We start from the raw sequence: 26,671 nt of genomic DNA on the forward strand, positions 1-26,671 counted from the left end.
GAATAGCCCGTTGTGAGAGAGAACATGGGATCAGCTGTCCGAGGTTCTTTTAATTTTCACTAAATAAAGCCACACATGTAAATTAATTGAATATCAGAATGTCAGTTATTGGGGTTAAATTTGAATAGAAATGTTTCCTTTTAAACAATAAGAGAATGTGAATAAATGAATATATTCTGCATCATGGGATTAATGGATTAGATATATGAATGACTGCACATTGTTATGGACATCACTTATTACTACTACATAGCCTCCTCATTTTCTCTTATCATCATGCATGTGGTCTGTCAATTATAAGCACACATTCAAGATGCTGACTGCGACACCCATAGCTCTGTTTTGAATTAGCAAAATCATATATATTATTTCTAGAAGGTGCTTTTTGGTGGTGTTCCCTTTTTCTCCCTTACTTAACCAAAATTGGGAAATGAGGTACCATTTTAAAAATTAAGTTCTCCGCTTCTGACAAATGTAATTTACAATTGCACATTGTATTGTTTGTTTAAAAATCAAAGTTAAAAATTTACTTTTGGCCCAAGAGTTCTTTCCCTGGATGTGTCAAGCGGCTAAGAGAGTGTTTTTCAACCTCTGTGCCGAGGCACGCTAGTGTGCCTTGAGCTGTTCTCAAGTGTGCCCCCAGATCTAGAGATGCCCAAACTAGTTTACAGCCACCACCAGTTCAACTGTTATTTACTGGTCTCTTCTTTTCATGTAAAGGGCCAATGTATTTTATTTGTGTTACCTGTGGGGACCAGTGTGATTGTTTTTGATATGGGGGCCAATAGGTTTGTTTTTTTCCTGTGGGGGCCAATGTGTTTTGCCCTGTGAGGATCTCATGGTGTGCCTTGGCAATTTTAAAATCTTATTTAGTGTGCCGCAAAGTAAAAAGGTTGAAAATCACTGGGTTAAGAGGATCAGTTTTGGTCGGCTACTCAAAATGGCTGCAAACAAACTGATTTTTATTTCCTCCTACAACAAACCACCAAACTTGCTATAAAATTAATTGTATTTTATTCAAATGCAAAATTTTCACACAGGGCCCCTAGTAATACTTTATTGTGGTAGGATTTTTTTTTCTTTATAAAAAAAAAGGTACTTGTTTCCTATCTGGGCGCCCGCTAAGTTAATTGCACACCATGCTATTCTCCGTAGAGAAATCTGATCGCATCGCATCGTACACATACACGATATTGAACGATGCGATGCGATGCGATCCGATTCGATTTCCAATAGGAAACAATGTGAAATGGCTCAATTTAGCCAAATTATCATAGGAACAATAGTAAATGGGCCAAAAACACCCCTGAACATTGAAATGTCCCCCCAAAAGTAGTTGACGCCGACCCGCCATCAACGTGAACCCGAAGCGTGGCGAGCGCAGCGAGCCCGCGAGGGGCGGCGGTACGCGTCCTCCGACCTTTTCATGCCCTACTATCCACTAGGGCGTGGAGTGAGAATAGAATAGTGTGGCGAGCGCAGCGAGCCACCGAGCCCGAAGCGTGGCGAGCGCAGCGAGCCCCGCGGATACCTTCACAGGTAAACGCGTCCCTTCGCGGGCTTCCCAGGTGTCCGCGTCGCCATGGACACCTGGGAAGCCCGCGAGGGGACGCGTATAACTGTGAAGGTATCCGCGTGCGCTCGCCTCGCTTCGGGCTCGGTGGCTCGCTGCGCTCGCCACACTATTCTATTCTCACTCCACGCCCTAGTGGATAGTAGGGCATGAAAAGGTCGGAGACATTTAACTTAAGTTTTGGTTAAGCGTTAGCTTACATCACCACTTCGGTGTGACATCTCAGCAACTTGGTAGTTGGTTGGTGACAACACATGTCATATGGAAAATGAATGGTTGTATAATACAAAGATAGTGATTATTCCCCAGTGGGCGAAGGTGTGATATCATTCTGTGTCTGGGAGGGGCCAGATCCTTGTTGGTGTGTAGAATATTGGTTATTATGTGATATAAGGAAGTAAGGAGTGATCCCATGCTCCTCGAACAGTCAGTGTTAATAAAGTTTTGGGCCATCACAACTTTCATGTACTGCACAATGCAGCTTGGTGTAGTTTCTGAAATTGTCTAAATGGATGCAATGTATCATCAGCCCACCACAAGAAATGTACTTAGTTAACGTTCTGTTGATAGATGTTTAAAGTTTTATCTCAGTAACACCCAGGGACGGCATTTTGAGCACACAGGCTAACTTGTAGGAGGTGGGACCCTTGCGTGGCGAAAAGGGGACATGGCCTCATGGAAAGAAGGTGTGACATCAGAAAAAGGAGGCGTTACCCATTACACATTATGGAACACACCATTATGCCCATTACAGAATATGACACAATCCATTATGCCCATTACACATCATGGCATTTGCACACACCATAATGCCCATTACATATTATGGAACACACCATACTGCCCATTACAGAATATTACGCAATCACACAATCCATTCTGCCCAATACACATTATGGAACACACCTAATAATAGCCATGAAAGTGAGTGCTTTATACCTAGCAAATGCAGCAGCCCAGTCACAGGACACTATGCAAGGTGTGCTGTTACAGTATCTTACTCATACACATGAATATGTAAAGTGACCTGGTGCATGGTGCACTAGAACAGCATGGCAGCATCAGTGATTGCTATAGCAGCAGCGGCTCAATTCTTCTATCCTCAATGTGACAACATAGCTTTATAAGGGGGCATGGAGCAATTCCGAACTGCTCACTGTCAGGAGCTAACACTCACCTGTCCCGGTAGCCGCACGTCACCTGGTCTCTGGGAATGTCAGAACAAGCGTGCTGAGCCGCACCACTACCTCCTGCAGTCCCGGCTAGATGCCGCACCGACCGCACATGCACCTGCTGGTCATGAGGCCGGGCCCTGTCTATCCACACCATGTCCTACATCGTGATGTCGGGCTGGACACGTCCTGCGTCGTGACGTGGACATGCTGCTTAGAATGGAGGGGGGTGATCAGATGTGCGGCGGTCGTGTCATGAGGGCAATATGCAAATGACACGGCCGCCCGGCGCAATGCACAAGATCGGCCCACAAGGCCCTATGCCCTTCTGGAATTTGCGAGAAGGGCCAGATGGCCAGTCCGGTCCCGGTAACACCTAGGTTGAGATCTGATGTACAACATGGTTATGGCTGAGTAACCATTCTTTCCTAAGAGGAAGTATTGCCACTATAAATGAGGCAAAATGGTCCAGCATACCACAGGACATGATATTTACTTATTTCTTTTGTAATCTTGGGATGTTCCATCTCATTTATAGAAATGCTTCACTATAAGGCAAAGATTATCACATTGACTTTAAACTTGCCTTCCAAGTAATGAATGGACCTACAGTATATCATTGCAAGTACTATAACTATACCTTGTCATGTTTTCACAGGAGCCTTTCTATATCAAGCACAGTCACTAGAGCCTGTATTTGCACCATACTGTACATGTACCTTGTTTATTTGATGAATTTATTCCTCTGCTTACTTATACTAGTATTTGTGTTATCAAAAATCCAAAAAAGATCTGCCCACATTTATGGGGAGTCCTTCTTTGAAGTTTTCAATATCTAAATAACTAAAATTTTAAGGAACAGTCCCCTGTAATCTGATGTTTGTCTTTTTTGTACTGCTTTTCCTGAATAAGTGAGTTTCATACCCTCCAACTGTACCTTCTTGTCCGGTACATTACAGTTTTTATGGCCTCTACCAGCCAAAAGTGCTTTGTGCCGGTTGTGTCTCCAATTCTTCATTGAAAATATAGGGAAGGGGGTGGGTCCACACCCCCTTTACCCGTGACCATGCCCCATTTGCGAATTTATAACAGTTTCTGCCCTTCAGTTGTTGGAGTGTCTGGAGTTTTAAGTATCATAAATGGTTTGTGTCTTAGGATCAGTCTCTACTCTAAACTTCTCAACAACAATATTTATCAATATTTTCAGTTACTGCTGAATAAAGATTTTGGAAGAGTTTTCAAATTTTTTGGGGATACGGTCGAATTGTCGACCCCAACAAGGTCGACAGTCATTAGGTCGACACCGTTGGGTCGACATACAGCAAGGTCGACAGGGGTCTAAGTCGACATGGGTCAAGGTTGACAGGGCTCTAGGTTGACACGGAACTAGGTCGACATGTTTTTTGAGCCGACATGTGCCGACAGGTGGTATTTAATTCCCTATCATCAACTAGGGCGTGGTGGGAGAATAAAATATTGTGCCCGATGCGAGGGGATGCGGTGAACATTAAATAGTGTCCATGTCGACTGTGTCCACATTCGGGGGAAAAAACAGTGAAAAAACCCATGTCAACCTTTTGACTGTTGACCTAACCTGTGTTGACCTAACGCATGTGTCGAACTAGACCCCTATCGACCTTGACCCATGTCGACCTAGACCCCTGTCGACCTTGATGTATGTCGACCCAACGGTGTTGTCCTAATGACTGTTGACCTAGTTGGGGTCGACTTAATGATCCCAACCCATTTTTTTAAACTGGGAATAACCAGGTTGATTTTGCCTGTAAGTGATTGCTGCTATAAAAAAATGTGAATAATCTCCCAAAATCTCTCACTTTCTGATTCTCGCACCCTATTACATTTGGGCGCTTTTCTTTATTTCATATATGGACCACTATACTTTCTTATAGTTGCAGTGGCATAGATATATAAAAGTGTCCTCCTGTGCCACGTACCCTACATTACAGGTTAGCATCACAGGTAACATGTATCACAAATTGTCCCAGCACTCGATATATTAAAATGGGATTTCAGCTGCAGGTGACTTTTTACCTTATTAACCTGTAGTGTAGACAAACCTTCTACAACAGTAATTGAATAGAGCTATCTGTGTTTTTAGTCATGCATTTATATAATTCACAGAGTTATATATAATTGCAGCTATGGGATATTTAATTAATAACTGTGTTCATGGAAGGAACTTTGATTTGTATGCAAACACAACAAAAATAAAACCATTGGAAAACACAGAGGGAGGCCAGAATAATTAAGCAATTTATTCAGTACAAGTTGTAGTAGATCTTGTACAAATGGGTGGACCTTCGTTTAGATGACTCGCAAAGCAGCGAATGGTTTACAAACCAACCTGAATGACCCCCTTTGATTCATCTAATCATCACACTTTGGCCCTTATTCTAGTCCATTTACATGGACCAGAATCATCGCAAGGGCATTGATGGTTGCGTATGTGCATGCACAAGGTCATTTCTGCACATGTGCATATGCCGGGCACGTTCGGGCCAGCTCATTTGCATATGGGAACGCCCAGCGTTTCATGGGTGTTCCCATGGTAATGGGCTGATGACGCAGGTACGGGGGGTGGGCAGCTAACATCTCTGGATGTAATCTTCCCGCCCCTTCCTCCCGAGAATTCACGCATATATAAGTGACTTGAGAGTCACTGTTATATGCGTGCGCCTTCGCCATCATTCAATGGTCGCCAACCATCAAATGATGTGGGAGGATCCCCCAAGGTTGCTATGTAACATCCATTTGCAGGCCCTGTGAGCGAATCACCCTTGCGAATGGGTGGTGGCCGGGCCACCATTCAAAAGACAGGGTTTGGTGGATTCGCAAGGCTGCAAATTCACAGCCTTGCAAATCAAGCAGAATATCCCCCTTTGTACTGACTAGCATTGAAATAGTCTCAGTTTTGCCAACACTGTTTGCATTAGCGATTTCCAGATTCTCATTTGTATGCTACTATAAAATACCTGTTCCTTGAACGCATGTTCACATAATTGCCTTCGTACCGGCACAAATGAAGGAGCAATAATATCCATATAATATATAGAATTGCAAATATAATACTACATTTTATCCTTTCAATGTTGAATAACTCCTCTCCTATTGGGCGTATTTATAATTATATCTACAAATTCTGACATTGTAGCTTCAGAGAGTGTTTATACCTAGTTGTCATGTCTGAATGTATTGAGGCAGATTCAAATAAATGTAACAACCGACTGTTTGTCTTGTTGCTGTTGTTTACTGGACTAGAAAGTGACATGACAAGTTAATAGAAGGACAGCAGTTACAGAGTGGGAAGATCCCAGCCCTCTTTAAATGTCACGTAAGAGACTGTGATCATTATAAGACATGAAGGGAAATTGAAGAGTACAAGCCACGAGTGGATATAGCACAATAGGAGATGAGAACATAAATAGGAAGAGTGGTTTATTTAGTCAATTACCGCCTACAGAAGTCTGTTATTATTAGGATCTAATCATCTTTAACTAACTGCACAGAATAGGGTCTCATCGACGTTTCCCCCACATGCTATAGCTACAAGCTACCTGAGTATGTAGTCTGGATTCATACCATGGTTGGTGAATCTGTGACACGGTATTGTAGATGATCGCTTAATAGACATTGATTATTTTGCAATCCTCTATGTTATTTGATTAGGTTTATTTAATAAAACCGTTACAAACAAAACAAACAGGGCACCCGTGCAGTTGATTGCTTTAATTAGTATTGCTGATTGATTATTGGTTGCTGTTTGGCTACAGCAGTTGGCATGTGGACATTACTTAGAGATGACTGCACTTTGACTCATCCCGGTACGCTGCCTCCCACATAATCACCTTCTTACAGATATAAAGCAGTTCAATATTTTCCTAGGCAGTGGGAAATTACAGTACTGCACTCTGGAGTGCCATCATGCTAAGGACACAATTATTACACAGATCTACATTATACTCTCTCAGCTCGGCTGCGGAATAATGTGAGTTCAACGGTCATTGCTATTGCCTTCCTCATTTCGGCATCTCTGTACCCTCTTTCAACAATGGGGCTGTTTCAGACTTGTTTGAACGGGTCGGAATAGTTGCTCATGCCCATGTGCAATCCCCCCGAGCGAACACCTTCAATGAGTTTTTTACTAGCGGGGGCATTCGCAAAATGATTGGCAGCCAGGGGTGGCCCCTTGGTTCCACCCAGCGTTTCATGGACATGCCCACAAAAATGGTGTGCGTATCCATAGAAACGCTGGGAGTACCTCTGTGAATGTAGGCGTGCCCATGCCTGCTCCGGACGGGCCGCTGACGTCACATGATTCAGCGCCCACCCCCAATTCAGTCATCAGCGTGCAGTATAAAAGTAAGTCCACGCTTTCTTTTATCTGCAAAGGGAGGAAAAATCATTCAATGTTGAGTCATAATCAAATGATTTTTCCTCTGTGTGGGCGCATGCGAGCGGATGTGTAAGAATCATGTCACAGGGATTCAGTCGGGAGGGGGGGAATTGCATTTGGTGGCGTGGCGTTTACTTGCTTGCTAGGCAGATAATATACACAAACTGGGGATGACCACAAGAGTTCCCAAGCAGCGCGATTGGTGGAAGCCTTCTCTACAACCAGAAGAGAAAGGAAGTTCCGTTCACAGGTATACGTGTCCCCTCGCGGGGCACGCTGCGCTCGCCACGTTTCGGGCTCGGTGGCTCGCTGCGCTCGCCACACTATATAAGATCAACTCCACGCCGACGTGGATAGTGGGGGTATGAAAAGGTCGTAGGACGCGTACTGCCGCCGCTCGCCACGCTTCGGGTTCACGTTTATAGTAGGGGGTGGCGTGGGGGTGCATTTTACATTGTAAGCACCCATTAGGGTTCTTAAAACCACCCATTAGGGTGCTTGTACAATTTTTAATCGAATAGTGGTGTAAAATCGCGTTGCATCGCATCGCATGCCATCGGGTGTATGGCATGCGATGCGATAAAAACATTGCACGACCAACATCGGGGGCGCTGCTATAATACACAAGTACCCATTTACATAACATTTATCTGGCATTCAGGCTTTTTCCTGGTAAGTGCACTATTGCTAATGTTGCAATCTGTCCATTCTACTACAAGTACTGTCAGGGCCACCACTAGGAATCGTAGGGCCTGGGATTGAACTTCAGTCCCCCCCCCCCCCCCCAGTACCATTATGGCCACCACCCCTTACCTAGCTGCGGTGGTGCATTTCCTCGGCAGCGCATCTCCTCGGGAGTATTGTGAGTGCCTGGCTGGGGGGCCGCCGGGCGGGGGAGTCAGTGTGCAGCCACGGGGGTGGGGGTGGTGGAGCAGGGGGTGACACCGTGCCACTGTCGCTGTGGGCAGCTGCCCGGGCCCCTCCAGAGGCCAGGGCCCGGGACAGCTGTACTTACAGCACCCCCCTGTCGGCGGCCCTGAGTACTGTACCCATCTATTGGAAAAATATTTTATTACAGAAATACTAGAAATGTTATAAATATTGCTAATAATAAATATAGAATCAGGCAAAATATATTTATTTTGCAATACCGATACTAAAACATCTGTAATCATCATTAGTAATTGGGAAAGCAGACGTGTATACCACATATCTGTAGATTCTTTCCAAATACAATGAGACCTTTCGATGCCGACTTTTCGTTTCATGCAATCCCACGCTGTTTCCACATGGTGTGCAGGGAAACTGAGTGTATTGAAGACTAAACTTGTGCTGATACCCAGCTAGTGCAGTCATGGGGAAAGTAGGGAATCCAGCTGTATTCGGCCAGATCCTGGCAAAATAATAAATTATTACACATATACAGATACACTTGAAATTGGTGTGATATCGGCGGGAAACATTGTATGTACAATTTAACAATAGAATAGAAAGTCATCCTTTAAAGCGCAGGGTTATTTCAGAGAGGGATGCAGTGAACGGACCATTCCATCTTGTGCTTGCTGAAAATCTACATTCTAGAGCTCCTTAAGGAATTAGACATCTGACAATATATTTGCATAATCTCAAAGAAAATTGACCTACTGCAAAGCAATAAAACAAAGTCACAATTCCTTTAAGGAGGTTAATAAATCAAGCTGAATAATTGAAAATCTTTAGAGGAGAGAAACATTATGGCGGGGCCTTCCTCTTTCTCACAGCGTGAGAATAGATGAGCTTCTCCGTCATTTCAAAGAAGCACCTGCAGTCAATGGCCAGCAGTATGCAGCTCGCTGATAGTCAATGCCAACAAGAAGAAGCTGAGAGATTCAAGCAGGACTTTAGCCTGTTATGTGTCAATCGGACATGGAAAATAAAAAAATCCTTGCCAAAACAAGATGTCTGCTGTGAATGTATAGATCCCTTCACGCCCCAGCACTGTGCCAAACTAAAGCCCTGCGTGCAATCTGTAGCTTTAATACCTTGCTTTGCAACATGACAATCCTGTCACAACCATGAAAGAGAGGCTTTCTACTTGTCTGCAACCGATTCATCACTTGAGGCTGCAAATGGCCTCTTCTTTCTAACGCCTGTCGACAGCAAGAAGAAAGCAACGTACTCTGCTAATAAAATCACGCTTAATCTCTTATTCTTTGCCAATCGAACTGAATTGGGAGAGGACTGGAAGATATTCACAGGGGAACTCCCAAGTATCTTTGTGTTTTCCCTAGCAGTACGCAATATGCTCATCATTAGACGCACGTTATCCCTATTTAATAACACATTTTTGTATTGTTTTTATTCATTCTGAAATATGCTTTTACTATTTATGTTGGTTTGGCAGAATGTCAGGATTTAATTATTATATCAAGATGAACAAAATGTTCCTGCATATGAAAGAAAGAATCTCTGCCAAAAACAATAAAGTAACAAAAAAGACCCTATGGAACAGGACCGCAATAGTCTTCCTAAATGAAGTTTGCGCGTCCGTTTAATTTTGACCTTGACAATGGGGGAAATGCTTATTTTACTCAGAAATTCAAATGCAAAACAACAGGGCCTGTTATGTGACATGGAAAATCACCTTTATTGTTATTATACTGCAGTTAAGGGGGAATTCAATTACCCGTGAAAAAAGGAGCTAGCCAACACTTTATATTCAATTGCAGTCCGTTTTTCACCTAAAAGCCTTATTAACACCCATTAAGTAATGTGTTAACATGCATTGACACAGGTTAAAAAGGTTAATGGATTAGCGTGTTTGAAACAGAGATCCAGCTAAACTAGTATATACACTCAAAATCAATTAAAAGACAAAAAGTTAGTTGAATTATGAGCGAATTTGTTCTGGTGTGTACATAGCTTTATTTTATGATTGGATACAGTTACCAAGAACAAGTGATGCAAGTTATGCCAGACCAAGCAGCCAATGGTTTCAGGCTAAGTATGCATCCTAGTGGAACTGCGTATTTGTTCCAATGGTTATCACACAAAGATACAGATTGAAATTGCATGCATGTGGGTACTTCTGGATGGTAACTGGGGAGGTAGTTAGCCATACATGGGCGTGTCATGGTCATATTATGGCAATGCTCATGGCTGCAACTGCATCCACATCTGAATTAAGCATATTTTAAATCATCAAGTTTTGTTTGTTGTATGTTTGATCAATGTATTATGAAAATAATTATCTTAGAGCCACGTCTTCTTGGACATAAATATGTATAATGTGATTTTAGCAAGGACATTCGGTGAGGTAAATGGATAGGGAGGCATTGGTTAGTAAAACAGAGACAGATTTACACACAATGGGGCAGATGTATTAAGCTTTAACAAGAGATAAATGCAAGAGTGATAAGGAGCCAATCACCTGCTAACTGCCATGTTACAGGCTGTGTTTGAAAAAAGTCAGGAAGGAGCTGATTGGCTGGACGTTTATCTCTCTTTATCACCCTTGCATTTATCTCTTGTTAAGGCTTAATACATCTGCCCCAATATTTGAGCCTATGGAATCAACTGATTATTATACACAGGTGCAGCTGTATATACTGGTAAAAATGTGGCGCAATTTGATCAGAGATGTGCGGAAAAGATAGATAGGTGAGGCCCTCAATCACCTATATCACTTTTTACTCCGGAGTTTTGACTAAAAAAAGATTATCCCAATGCAAAGAAGATATTTATAATATTCTAGTAAGCCTGCTTGAAGCAAATGCTTCGAAAGCTAGTAGATGTAGTTTCACTTGCTACCAACAGATGGCAGTGTTTCAGAGTCTCACGGACACTATACACATATATAGTCGATTCTTTGTATATATATATATATTTTTTATGTAGTCAAAATTCTGGCTTATACTGGAGTATGACAGGAAATGCTCTTCTTCACAGCATGTCACTGGATCTTAAGTACCTTCTCAGTAAAATACTATGACTTGGAAATATTTTTAAATATAGCTAAAAGTCTGACAACTGAAGACCACAAGATGTAGTGTGTGTCAGTGACGTGTTTAGAATTACGCAGCCCATTTCAACAAGTTTTTCTGATTTAAATGCATTGCATAGAATAAATGGTGCCCCAGCCAATCAGCACCCAACTGTCATTTTTCAAGCACATCAAATCTAAAAGCTAATTGGGTGGAGTGTCACTTATCATACGCAATATATTTTAAATAGTTAAAACTCATTGATAAATAGGCCCTTATATTTTCATGAATAATTTCAGTCTTAAAGTCGTAACCTCTAGTACTACGGCTGGCATGTAGTAGCTCAGACAAGTCCTTTATTGTCCAATAAATTACACATTTTACAAGATTTTAATGTGATTTAAGGATCTTTATTGCCCTCTACTGGTTTAATCAGTTCATGTCATTATTAGGTACTCAACTGCATACTCGAGGAACTTCTTATAATGATCATAAATGTTAATTAGTTATTTTAATAAAGTATTTAAACATTAGAAAGCATATGCTGAACTTTCTGTAAAGCTTTTTTCTTTTTAAATTGTAGGCAAACGAAACTGTAACAGATAAGTATTATAAAAAGTAAAGAAATAAAGGTTTCTGCAGTATTTTCTCCAATATCTGTACTAAACATGACATCATTCTCTAAACCCTCATGGAGTAAGAGGGAACAAAAGTACTTTTAATTACATGAATTCAGAAAATTTGGATTAATGTTTACAAAAATTGTAAAATGTTTAAGACAAACTTCTGATTTAAATGCTATGTATCTCACAACAGTCCTCGTTTCAACTAAAGTTCCTGACTCATACTTTCATGATAAAACGCTTTGAATACGTGTTGGGATATGTAGGACTGGATTTAATTAGATTTAATTAGGTTTTATGATGCTGGGAAAATGCTATCTTGGCCTGTCACTCACTCTAGAAAACATATGCTCTTGCCTCAATCAATTGCAGCAGTACATAGTATTTTAATCCTGTGGTCTTTTTTGTTCTTCTGAAATAAAGGGCTGTCTACTACATTTTCTCTTCCCTCCTGTCACTAGACCTCTCCCCTGCCCTCTGTGACCTCTGATGGTACAACTGGTGGGTTTGCAATGTAAAGAATTTCAAAGCAGACTGAGATGCACAAAGCATGTAAGAGGTATTCCCTGCCCACACGCCATATTGTAGGCTAGGGATGATTTCCTCTCCCCCTAAACTCAGTGGCATCAAAATGAAAAGAGAAAGTAGTAGAAAGCAGTGGAAATAAACCAAAATAATACAAAACATCAACAAAGTAAAAACTTCATTAAGTAAATGTTTTGCAAACTCACTATCGCCTAAAAAAGAGCTATATATTAAAAAAATATATTATTATTTTATTGTTATTATTATTATTATTATTATTATTAGAAGTAGAATGAGTAATAGTAGCATCGTTCTGAATATTATGAACTAAAGATTACAAAAGAAAGCCTATTTCTTACAATTCAGAACAGGGTTTAGTACTGCAAGTAGGACTTTCAAAAATTGGGTTTCGATTTAAAATTATTAAAAACAACTCAGTATTTTTATTTCATCTTTTTGAAATGTAAGGTCCAATCAAAACTTCTGAATAAAGGACACTAAAAAATTTTCATTGCATATCCGCCAATAGATTTTCATCACAATTGCCGTGCAAATCATCAATATCCTCATCATCATCATTGTCATCATCATCATTTCTTTCTTTCTTTCTTTCTTTCTTTCTTTCTTTCTTTCTTTATTTATTTATTAAGTGACTCAAAGTCTGCAGTGCTGCACAACTGATAAAACATTAATGCAGTCAATAATATATGAATAGAATTAGCATAATAATATCATTATTATTATTATTAATATTAATAATACGAATACAAGAAGGTATAAGAACAAAAGCAGGAACACAATATTATAGATGTGTGGAACAGAAGTAAGATGGACAGTCAGTAACGCACTCACATGTCAGTTCAGGGCAAGATATACTGTAATAGGAGCTTAAGAGGTAAGCAGGCAGACATGAGACATAAAGTAATGAGGAACTGACTCTTGTGAACAAAAATTTTACAGGAGGGGGAAGTGAGAGGCAGTGGGAGCAGATGGGGACAAATGACCTTGGAGGGTGAAAAAAGGAGTGAGTGAATTTGAATGTTTAGTAGGGGGAAGGGTATGTAATTATGAATGATCTGTTTTGCCAAAGTCATCTGAAGGATTTTAAACGGAATTCACAAAAAATAAAAGGAAAAAACACAGCAGTGAGCCCCCTGATAATTACGCCATCCTGAGATAGCGTCATCACAGAGCTCAATTTGACATTCCTTACCCTGGTGTATGCAGGAACCCAGCTATGTGTGTCCGATGGTAACAAAATTTGATCATTAGGAAAAGAATAAAACAAATTAAAACAAAATATACTCACCTACTCACAGGGACTGATAGGACTCCAGTGAAGGCTACTGGTCAGTGGGTCCTCTTGCAGTACTGGGGGTCACGTAGCAGACATCAGTCCCTGGCTTTATGTGAGAATAATCGGTGGTGGAATGGATTGTGGTGTGGAGGGTAGTTGCATTAGGGAGGGGGTTGGCCGGCAGCGGCAGTATTGGCGCAGATGTCGGTGGAGGTGGCACATGTATGTGCAGCACATTCTTGGGCTATTTTTCAACCTCCAACCAGGTCCTTTCTGTTTCTCTAGCAAGACCCCTTCTGTCTCTCCAGCCAGACCCCTTATTTCTATCTAGTCTACTTCTATTTCTTCAGCCAATGCCCCTTCTGTTTTATCAACTAGCCCCCTTTTTTCTATCCATCCAGCACCCCCTTCCTTTCTCACCACCCTTCATCTAAATAACCAGCCAGCCCACTTTCTATCTACAACACCTCTTTCTTACTTTCCAGCCAATCCCCCATTCTGTTTCTCCAGCTAGGTTATTTCTGTCTCTCCAGCCAGCCATTCAGCGGTCTCTGCAGCCAATCTACATTCTGCCTCCCTAGCCAGTTTTCCCTTCAGTCTCTCCTGCAAGCATCTTTCTATCTTTCTAGTCTCTTTCTGGCTCACCATGCAGCCCTTCTTTCTGTCTGTCCAGGCAGCATCTCTACTGTCTCTCCAGCCAGCACCATTTTCCATCTCTCCAGCCTCTCTGCTGTCTCCTGGCTGGCTCGCCCCCATTCTGTCTCTCCAGCCCCCATAGCCCACTTACCTTTTCCTGTGTGCTCTGTCTGCATCTGTTCCTTTTGGGCTGTGGCTAGCTCTGCAGTGTGTCTATTGTCAAGATGTCCCATAAGCCTTGTCACCACTGAAAGAAACCCTCCAAAGCTTTAATCACTGGTCGCTGGTCGCTTTGGGCAACTACTCATCTTTACTAGCCTCCGAGGCTGGCTGTCATGCAATCGGCTTTGAGTCCCTGTTAAGGCAGAAGGTGCTGTTGTGTCATTAGTTGGCATGCTCCTGCTGGTCAAAAGCAGAAAGGATGAACATGCTGTGTTAATCTAGTATCTGTGTTGGCATTTCAATTGAAGTCAGAAATGCATAACTGCCACCATGTTGGATTGATCAACTTTAGGTTTGTCCAATTGACAAGGAGATGATTCCCATATGACTCGAGCCACCATTGTCTGATCAGAGTTCCATATTTAAACCCCTCATTGGCACCTGCTCAATGTCAGTACAAATTGGACTTTACCTATTCCTGTCTCACTTGCTATGCACATTCCGTTGTGCACAGAGATCTCTGGTTCCCATTGATGTGTTCCAGCTTCTAGTTGCTGATTGCATTCTGCACTGTGTTCATTGCTATTCCTTCCAGCACCTGCACTTATTACTACTCAGCATGCAGAGTGTATTTCCAATACCAGCATGCAGTTTCAATTACAACCTGCGGAGTCCACATACATTCTAATGTGAACTAATATTCCCACCACATCATCTATAGCAGGGATATAAGGAACCTTTGGCCCTCCAGCTGCTGTTGAACTACACATTCCAGCATGCCTTGCTACAGTTTTGCTATTTGCCCATGCTAAAACTGTTGCAGGGTATGCTGGGATGTGTAGTTCAACAACATTAGAGGGCCAAAGGTTCCCCGTCCCTGGTCTACATTGAGAACTTTTTCTTATAGCTCTGTTCAAGACATAAGCTAGTTTTGGCTACCATTGCCCAGTAGCATTTCAGTCAATTAACCTAGTAACTTATTTTATCACTTCTCCCTCCTGCTCAGTAACTATCCAGGTAGCACTGAATGAGAAATGAATTACAAGGCCTAACTTCATTCATTCCAGTTCAACTTCTAAGTTCTAACCAGTCCTCTTCAGTGGTCCCAATCAAGAGCCCGTATCAAACTCCAAATATAACACTTGATACATCTTTCCAATTATGAGAGAGCTTTAGAAAGAGCAAAAGAAACCTTGAATGACACAGTGTTGAACACTGTGGGAAGTATGACAGACCTTTGCAGCGAGCTCAGCAGTGGGAGCGATCAGCTGGTGAAGAAAGATAGATACTGACGGAAGCAGCAAAGAGAATTTTACAAACTCCCCTTTAGATCCAAGTGTGCTACTAGTATGAGTATTGGAGATACAGTACTTGCGATAAGTAGCCTGATTAGCAGTCACATACTGCGCTATATTTTCTGATGGACTGAGATTTGCTATTTAGGTTGAAGAACTAGGTAGAGAGGTGGAATAGTCCTGCACATTTGTATGAGTGCACTTAAATACATTGCGACTGAATATTTTGCCACTAGGGTGAAGGATTTCAGGTTTAATTTGGTGAGTTTAGGTCAGGTGGGGTTTACACAATTACACTTTAATAATACATTGTAAGCAACTGGCTAATGGAAGACTTCAAGTCAAAGGTTGCCATGCTAACTTGGATGATTCTAGGAGCAGAGTTGAGACTGTGGGGGCCCCTATGCTGAAAATGTGCGGTGGCTATCGAGATCGGTTCCAACAAGCATTATCTGGTTGCATAACTAGGACTTAAATAGGCCAATTCATTACGCATTGGGAATATATGGGCCCATGCTTCCATACTCTACTTAATGTCCCTCTGTTTAACTTATGGTAGTGCCTCCACCTGAATGTGTACAGCACGCAGAGGTAATAGGCAGACCTTCCGTGTGCCACCACAACTATCCTTTTGTACTGAACCAGTATAAACAAATGCAAATATTGTCACACTACACAATTACTTGAAATCATAAGTAAACAATAGAAACAAAGGTACAGTACTGTAAGATTATATCAGCAATAAATATTACATAGAAGAGAAAGAAAATGAAAAACCGGTAATGATTGATGTAGAGAAATTTGCGAACCAATATCAAATGATGGTTATCAGTAATAAGTTCAAAACAAACATAATTTATTTCATAAATCTTCACAATATAACATTCATGTCAAGCATAGGATCTTGAGCAATAACAATAATATATGAGGTCAAAGATAGGATAGAAGAGAATAAGATAAAGAATCCAAATAAAAAAAAATAGCACCCATGGGAGGGTATCCTATTACCCACATTAAAACATTGGGAGCAGAATTTTTTTTCACAACTTTTCACAGATTTCTTTTATTGGATTATACTTTAGGATTGCCCTATAAAAAGTGCCGCTTCACACAAAATCACATAGGTTCAGTGAAACTTGTATGTTGTCACCCAGCCACAGCCACATTTTCCATGAAAATGGGTCTGCTTTCGGGGATTATGGTTCAGCTGCTTGAGGCAAGCAAAAAAAAATCCATGATAAATCACGGCTCATGATGGATTATCAGGACTAGTTAGTTAGCGATCACATACAACAGGAATTCGAAATAACCCTGGAAATACTGTAATCAATACACAATTCACTTTAATCATTCCTTTGACCAGTACTATTTTTCTGGAAAAATAGGTTCAGGAACTCCAGGTCTGGGGGTGGATCAATTAAATAATAAAAAAAAAAAACATATATAATAGAGAGAGGGAGGGAGACATAGATGTATATATTGTATTTAGAAACAAAGGCACTCACAGGTGACTTTAAAATAAAACTTATTTTATGAAAAGTAAATTTTCAGGTCCTGATGATGTCATATTTAATTAGAGGTTCAGAAACTGAGTTCCTGCTGGTTCCTGCTGAAAAATAGCACTGCCTTTGATGCAATATGATCCATATGGAACTAGAAATATAGTAATGAAACCTCTAGTAACTCTTTTTCACTTTTCCCCAATACATTTTCTTATATTCAAAATGTCTCTGCTGAACAATAATCACAGCCACACACATTATTTAATTGTAAAATATGCAGCATAGGTTAACAAAACACAATCATGTTGTTGTCAGCTTGATCTGTTGGCAGATACCGTAGGGTCTGGCGCACATGCAATGTCAATATACAGTTGTAGATATTACAAACAATAAGTGTGATGCAGAGTTGGATGCAGTCCTGAAATCTACTATGGTGAATGGATTTTCCTGATTGTATGCATCAATTGCGTACAGGATCACTGGGATTAGGAATAGAGAGGTAAAATAATGGGCATACCTGAGCGGGGGCCTTAACATGGTGGCCTGAACATAAAAAAAGTCTTACGGTCATGTTCATTTGAAGCGGCTGCATTCTCAGATGCAGTACTAAAGCCGTAGCTAAGAAGGAGACATTGGTCCTGCCATATCCTATACTTAAGCAAGTGTCAGTGGTGAGAGCATCGATGCTGGATTATTTACAACCACCAGTGGATTTGCACAATCCATGGCCATTGAAGGAGGGCATCTCAGGGCTTCCACATTCCATAGTACACAATTACATAAGGTGAAGACAAACTAGCATGTGCATATTACGGAAGGGGGAGGGTTTGGGGGTGATCGCACAAGACACAGATATAAGGAGGACCCCAATGTAGCAATAATGGATACGTATTTTTAGGGGTGTGCTACCTCAGGACAAGATTTATAGACATGTAAGGAAAGAGAAGAATGTCCTTTTGTTAGGTGCACCTCAAAGAATAAGACTCTAAAATATAACTTTTAATAGTTTTATTAGTAAAAGGCTGCGAAAATTTAAAACCATATGACAGACAGGGGTGGGTACATACACATATAAAAAATGGGGTGGCAGGCAGGTGTTAGCTGACAGTACACGTTAGTTAGTATTCTGTGAGATAGCAGTGTTTAAGGCTAACATGATAAGACCAGTATAACCCTGTTAGGCGGAAACAAGTGTTAATCCGCTGACAGGGTCTGGGTAGGTGCCTTTCTCATAGGTGACTCACTCTACTTTATACATATTACGGTGTGCTTCATGTAATATAGACCTGCTGCATATGCTGTGTTTATACTGATCACAGACAATGCTGCAGCTATAATAACAAAGATTCATCCAGTGTGCCTACTCCGTACAAAATGCCGGAGAGACCTCAACACCGGTGAAACAATGTAAATCAGCAGGTATTACAGAAGATGGTATCACTAGGGTTAATTATACACCCAGTATGTGCTGTAGGGGCATGTAAGCCTCCAAACAGATACCACTCTATATAGAGAAATAGAGACCCAATAGTGGGCGTCTCTACTAATAGCACATCAGTGGGTAGGAGCCCTAATAAGGGCTATAGAGTCACCACACCGCTATGACATCAATCAAAATACATTAATATGAAAAATAATAAATCAGCTAAACAGGACTGCCTGCGCACCGCTAGCCGGCACGCGCTTCGCAGTTAAGCTAGCGGTGTGGTGCCTCTATAGCCCTTATTAGGGCTCCTACCCACTGATGTGCTATTAGTAGAGACGCCCACTATTGGGTCTCTATTTCTCTATATAGAGTGGTATCTGTTTGGAGGCTTACATGCCCCTACAGCACATACTGGGTGTATAATGAAACCCTAGTGATACCATCTTCTGTAATACCTGCTGATTTACATTGTTTCACCGGTGTTGAGGTCTCTCCGGCATTTATACGGAGTAGGCACACTGGATGAATCTATGTTATTATAGCTGCAGCATTGTCTGTGATCAGTATAAACACAGCATATGCAGCAGGTCTATATTACATGAAGCACACCGTAATATGTATAAAGTAGAGTGAGTCACCTATGAGAAAGGCACTTACCCAGACCCTGTCAGCGGATTAACACTTGTTTCCGCCTAACAGGGTTATACTGGTCTTATCATGTTAGCCTTAAACACTGCTATCTCACAGAACACTAACTAACGTGTACTGTCAGCTAACACCTGCCTGCCACCCCATTTTTTATATGTGTATGTACCCACCCCTGTCTGTCATATGGTTTTAAATTTTCGCAGCCTTTTACTAATAAAACTATTAAAAGTTATATTTTAGAGTCTTATTCTTTGAGGTGCACCTAACAAAAGGACATTCTTCTCTTTCCTTACACATGTGCATATTACAGCTGTAGTGAAAAGTTTCAATAGTGGATGCAACTGCGCCCACCTCTGAATCAGGCACAGTGTCTATTATAACTGTTTGCACTTTGGGCCAAATGCACTTAGCTTTAAAAGTGATAACATGGAGAGTGATAAACAGCCAGCCAATCAGCTCCTGCCTGACATTTTTCAAACACAGTCTGTGACGTGGCAGGTAGGAGCTGATTGGCTGACTGTTTATCACTCTCCATTTTATCACTTTGAAGCTTAGTACATCTGGCCCATTATCTGATAATCAACTGATCTGCACTGAGTAATATTATACCGAAGCATGTCTGACTCTTCGGGAATGTAGGGTCAATAATCTCTTGCATTAATGGTCACAGCTACCAATGATGACTATCAGTGGATATAGTCACTTATCTGTAGAGGAATTACATATACTGTAGTCAGTCACTGCTTTCTTGCTTGAATAAAACTCTCTGCAACATTTACATAGAACCAACGTCTCCCTGTCAGTCCAGGGACTAACTTCAAATGGCCAGACCTACTGTCTGCAGCTTTTTCAAGGTGTCAATATCAGCTTCACATTACTCTCTACAATTCCAAATTGTGTTCTGTCATCAACTACAGCCATGCATCACTGGTACTAGTGATGGGGTATGGTATACCGCAAAGGGGTATGGCTTCACATGCACCCCCAAGGAGATGGGAATGGTTTAGTTGGGAATGGGCATGGCTCCAGAGTAGCTCCCCATTCAATCTTTGAGACGTGGTCACTGCCCAGTATTCCTGAAGATGCTGAGTCCCCCAAGAGATGGGGCTTTCTGTAGTGCCGGCTCTTCCTTTGTGACAGAAGACAGGTGCTGCAGGAGAATATCACACTGCAGCACCCAGCTCTTGTCACTACTAAGGATAGGACATTTTGTTGTCACCTGTGCTGGGGTTCTGAGTCCTGTGCCAGCTTCAGAGTTTCTGCAGTGCTTATGTACTGTATACTGCACTACAACATCCATGGCTACAGCAATGTGCAATGGTTTAGTACCCTATGCTACCTGCCCAGGACTGAGGGCTCAAACTTCCTAATTCCGCAACCATGGCATCTTCTGCTTGCAGTTGAAATAAAAAACAAATGCCTTAAATTACTCCACAAACAGCGCTTGTGTGTTGTCTTCTTTGGTGCACTGACCCTGACAGGAAGATATCATCTATATAACGTAACAAAACAAACAACATAAAAAAAAGTAGACAAACTACAGCACATGTCTAATAATATTTTTAACATTTTATTAATAACTTAAATAAAATCCAGTGGCATATTTATAATGGGTGCAGTGTACATGGTGCAAATGGGCCCCTGAGCCCCAGGGGGGCCCACACCGCGCACGCTGCACCCATATTTTTAGAAATTTAATCCTTGGGAGTCCAGCGATGGAGGCAATTGTCGACAGAAAAATGGCGCTGCACCATTTTTCTGGTGATCTGTGCATGAGCAATGAAGCCTGAGAGCTCTAGTGCTCAGACTCCAAACTGCTGCTGGTGTGGAAATTTTCAGAAAAATTGCCCTACGCCATTTTCCCAGAGATCTGCGCATGCGTAGTAGGGTCTGAGCGCTCTAGTGCTCAATCCCTGCTACTTCCGGCAGAGAGGAGGGGACCCAGCCGGAGGAGGCTGCACACGGGCCTCCTCCTGTCTTAAAACGCCCCTGATGAAATCATTAAAGTGGATCCAGCTCAGCAACATTTACTCTGAAACAAGACAACTTTTTGACTATCGTTTGCACAATTCAGTTAGCTATGCATTTTTATGGAGTGAAGCTGTTAAATTTAGGAGAACAGAGAGGAGTTATCCCTTGATGGTTACCCAACTCCTACAGTGCATTCTCTTTTCAAAGTGATAAAAGAGTTAATTAAACCAATGTTTTGTATTGTTTTCTATTGATCTATTGGTTTAAGGTCCCACATTATCACATGAATGGGGACAGAGCTGTACTACTGAGCTCGTCAAACTGTCCACTAAAGCATACAATTTGGCTAGCAAATTGACATTATTGGGAGGAACAGAAAGCTGACTTCCCATCTCCCCTTCCCCTACATGTCCAATTTGTCTACTAAGGTTTCTATCCAACCCCTGCTAAGTTTTAGACCGTTTGTGAACTTCAATGCCTGGTACTGATTGGAAACCCTATGTCCTTTGCAAAGGCTGTGATTGATTGGCTTCCTTAATCTGATTAGAATGTACAGAGGCTGGTTCAAAAGGAGCCTTCAAGCATACAAACGTACACACATACACACACACATGCTAACTTTGCTTGCACTCAAAGCGTAAAAATTCTTGTTTTAACTAAAGAGCAAGTGATCTGAGTAGGCCTTCTCAGTATAGGTTGCTGGTCAATTGGCCTTTCAATAGATGGAGTATGATCTAATCCCACCTGTATTATTATTATTATTAATACGGGTAAGGTGATGCAGCGTGCGGGCAATTCTCCACGGGGGGGGGGGGGTTGGAGCTGCACTCACCTCCATTCAGCACACCCGATGACGGTCCCCCTCGCTGCCCCGACCCCCCCTAATTCTGCCCATCTCCCTGAAGCGGAGATGGGCAGGGACCCGCTGCGCCGCCGTTGAGAGACATGTGCAGCCCAGTCAGATGGAGCGCATCTCTGGCGGCGATCGCCAGCGGGGACATTCTGGCGATCCCCGGCACTGAAAGAGAGGCGATCAATCTGTATGCAAAGAATTTTATATTATATTCCATTCCCACTGTAAGAGAAATTTCTTCAGCTGCAGGCAGTGTTAGATGCATTCTGCTATAGATCATAACTAACCAATAAAAAAAAAAAGTTGGACAGTGCTTTAATTTAATAAATGTATCTTTTTTGAACAGTTAGTGGAAAAAATGGTCCCCAAAATTGTAATTATCATTTACAGTTTTATTTTTCAGATGTAACAGTGTTCAGTCAGCCACATGTACACTTGAAATTAGAAATCCGCTAACATTGTAAGAGTTCAAATTTACAAATCACATGTTTCACAATTTGGATTAGTCAAATACATGTATTAATTGGCAATTGATCTTTACATTAAACAAACAAACAAACAAACAAACAAACCCTCACTTCCTCGTCCAGATATAATAGCCTCCAATTTCGGCAGCTCATGCAGTATGCTGGCTAAACTCTGAGGTTATTTTAAAGGGGCAATCATTTATAAGGCATGGTTTTGGCTTTTAAATGATTGCCCCTTTAAAAAAAAAAACCTCAGATTTTGTTTGGCATCCCGCCCAGCCCCCAAACTCTGAGACTATTACATTTGGCCGCAGATCTACCATAGTGACTGGCAAGAGGACATAGGAAGCCGGTGGCTGTTTTAAGACATTGGTAGTCGTTGTAACCTAAAAAGGCCATTTATGTGTATTATATATGGAAAAGGAGGGTGTTGATTTTTTGATCTAATGTAACTTTGCCACAGAAATATAATACAAACAATTTCTGTATGTCATGACAAATCTATATGTGGCTGGTAAAACATGTGAAATTCAATTTGTTAAGTTAATCCTTTATTACTTTACAGAGCAGTATAGTTTCCCCTAATAATTATTGTAATGCACACTGATTAGGAATCTAGAGTCTGTGAAATAACAATTATTTGTTTATGTCAATTGAGGAGTTTACTGGTGATCATTAGAAAAATAATAAGCAGCACATAGGTTTCATGAACGTTAGTAGGTTTCTGTCTTGTACAGATAAAACTTTTCCATAATGAGTTTTAGACTACCATTGTGAGGAAGGGGAACAAAGCGAAAGAGACAAAATTAATAGAGATTTTGGGTTCTATGTATTAAGCCTTGGAGACAGACAAAGAGGACGAAGATAAAGTACCAACCAATCAGCTCTCAACTGCCATTCTTCAAACACAGCCTGTAACATGAAAGTTAGGAGTATTTTGGCTGCTACTTTATCTCCATCCATTTTTTTTATCTCTCCAAGGATTAGTACATCTGTTTTAAAGTACCAACCAATCAGCTTCTGACTGTCACTTTACAGGAGCTGATTTGTTAATTCATTCTCTCTCTGATGCAAGCTGATCACTACCACTATGGGGCTTTGTGCTACATATTGCTGATTCCCATTTCTCCAACTACTTTAAGCTCCTTGATAAAGGTCCATACTTTAAGGACCGAAACATCGGGGCAATGGTTGGAAATAACCGAGTTCTCTGGAATGACCCATATGTTAATGTTGGAAATAAAAATGAATATCTGATTTTACAACACTTGTGGACTAATGTTGTAAAGGCGAGTGCCTCACATCGCTCACCGCAAGGTCAGGAACAGACCATATTCGGGTATATTTTACCTTTAGTCAGGCACCCCACTGTTGTGGATAAAAGTGAGAGTGCGGTCTACCCACTGGAATATATATATATATATATATATATATATATATATATATACACACACATATACATATATATATATTCACATACTGACTGGCAGCACTAAAAAAAGTTGTATTCCACATGTAGAAAAGGGGGTATTTACCAAGTAAATGAACCGGGCGCTGATGTGAGGTGTTTTTTATTTATCAATGTAAAAGAAAGCAGCTGCCAGTTAGTGGTTAATAGTGAACCACTGAAATGGAATGCACAACAACAAGAACAGATGGCAGCACTAAATGTAATTAAACATATGGGATTGCCTGTATTTTCATATTTTTTAATAATAATAAAAGGTAATAGTTACACATTTTATGCACAATAAATATACTTAAAATAAATTGCAATGTACTCTCCCCTATGGCTGGTGTGTTTGTTTGGGGCAGTCCTCCTTGGATGAAAAAAACAATGAGGGCAATGTCAATTTATGAGAATGAGTGAATTGGATCTCACCACTTGGAATGTGGGATTTTTCCGGGCTTGGGTCCGTGGTCCTCACTATTTTTGCGGAACTTGTAAATGGATGGATATTGTAGCCGCTGGAGGATGGTCAAGTATCTTGCGGAGATTTCCCAGTTCGTGTTTAATTGTTTAATTACATTTAGTGCTGCCATTTGTTCTTGTTGTTGTGTATCCTACATGTGCCTATATAGTTATTTGTATATATGTATGTTGAGAATGTGCCTATAGATATCAGATTACTGGGCTCCAAGTTTTCTGTTGCCAATTCCTTGGAACCACTGTGCAGTTCTAGTGGTGACAAGGTCCCACATAGTAAGATGATGGCTCCATACTTGTAACTCTTCAGTGCTGGTGTCACTCCCATCATCGTGGACAGTTCCTGACCTCCATGAGATGTTCAGTATGAGTGTGGTTGCCGCACTTGCGTCCTAAGAAACAGAGGCTGCAGCATAGCACTGTGAAGCAGACTGGCAACCTGAAGGATTGGCAGGTGGTGCCCTGCTTCAATCAGTGCCCTGGTTACAGCCCTGCCAATATGCTATGCAAATATAAATATTATGTACCCATTATATAATACATTTTTACTGTACCTCTCATCTCTCAAAAGATCTTTGCTACTGCACTACTGTTTTGTGGACTTTACAAAGATGCACATTAGTTACATTTCATGTATTGTATTTCACATAACTAATACAGTTGATCCATTGTTTATGGAAGACAATACATATTTTAAAGGTAACACAATAATAAAAAAAACATTGCCAATTACAGTAAAATGACGATGCACTCGTGAGCCACACTTCTCATATTCAATGACCTAGTCTTTGTGACATTATATATTCTTATCCGTTTCCTTCATTTGTTCAGGTATATGTGCGACGTACTGTTTGCCAACCTCCACACCGACTGGATCTTCTTCTGGAACCTAAAGATGAACAGAGAGGGATCAATCCCCAGATACTATAATGAATCATGTCTCTTCCGTATTGATGAAGAATAGAGGACCTTACATAAACAAGGATTTAAGGAGCTCATCATAAGAGAAATACACTTATGTTACTCGTTAGTGAGCGCGTTATATGGGCGCAATCTGAATGGATGCACTGTAGTCTAAAGCTGGGTGCACACCTAAACAATGTTTAGCAATGTGACAATGCGATATACATATTTCATGTAATATCACAGAGTTCTCCGTGGAATTTTTCCCATTGGCTGTTCAGGACATCCAATGGGATGATGCAATAAATGATGGGTTAAAATGATTAATTGGTTGGCCACACTATACAATAATCAAGCAGATTGGTTGAAAGTACCAAAATTGCACAATGTATTGTATAGTGTGTAACCTACAGTACTTAAGGCTACATCTATAATTTTGCATGGAGAAGGACTGTGGCAATGTTATATAGTCACTATTATTTTCCCTGGCTCTGTGTGCATGCATAAAAAAAAGCATCAGAGCAGACATAGCCTAAAGATTACAAGAATGAGCTCATGGTCAAGCATGGTAGCGGTTAACTCAGTGACTTCTACATATTGTTAAATCAGAAGCACGTGTGACTTCATGCCGTAATTGCTGATTACTCTTTGAGAAGGACAAATTGAAAAAACTGGGCCAAGCACAACAGGATACCATTAAATTAAATGTAGAGACTATGGGGGTTATTCAGACCTGAACACACAGCTGTGAATTTACAGGCCGAGCGATAATCGAACAACTGCAAATGCATACGGCTCATTGTACACATGTGTGAGGCCACCCTGAAATAAAATCCTGCAACTTTTTTTTATCGTTGGCCTATGCAAGTTGATTGGGAAGAAGCTGGGGTTTGTGGGTGGTACCTGGATGCACTGGGAAATCATTATATGGCGGGTGAGTTGCGAATGGATGTGCATCTAACCAACATCATTTTTGCAAGCCTGCTAAGTGATTCGCAGGCTTACACAGGGCAGGATTTATTTCTGGCTGGGCCATGATTACCTGATCGCAGAGCTCTGCAAATTATAGTACTGTCATTGTTCTTTTATATGGAAACATTTAAATTGGCCATTTTAAAAAAATGTATTGGAATTTTTTTGTTTGTTTGTTAGGTGATTTGAGACGTCTTTCAAATAAGTTTGAAAATGGGCTGTTACATGTGTCTATCTTCTACCCTGTAATACAATATGACAGTGGCTAGTACAAGTATTTCCTTCATACTTTTTAGATTGGGTTAGGATCATTTGGTCTACAACAACTAGGTCGACAAGCATT

At 41.1% G+C, this 26,671-nt stretch overlaps 1 protein-coding gene across 1 annotated transcript in view; it reads right to left on the reverse strand.

Annotated features, from left to right (window-relative positions):
• Positions 1-24,227: 24,227 nt before the first annotated feature.
• Positions 24,228-26,671, reverse strand: part of RHCG (Rh family C glycoprotein) — a 64,482-nt gene continuing 62,038 nt past the window's right edge. Inside the window, exon 10 of the mRNA XM_083180227.1 lies at positions 24,228-25,342. Coding sequence (XP_083036353.1) covers positions 25,250-25,342 — 93 coding nt within the window. The 3' untranslated portion in view covers positions 24,228-25,249. The remainder of the gene's footprint in view (positions 25,343-26,671) is intronic.

This window comes from Crinia signifera, chromosome 4, assembly GCF_055691185.1.
Source record: "Crinia signifera chromosome 4, ASM5569118v1, whole genome shotgun sequence".
Taxonomy (NCBI): Eukaryota; Metazoa; Chordata; class Amphibia; order Anura; family Myobatrachidae; genus Crinia; species Crinia signifera.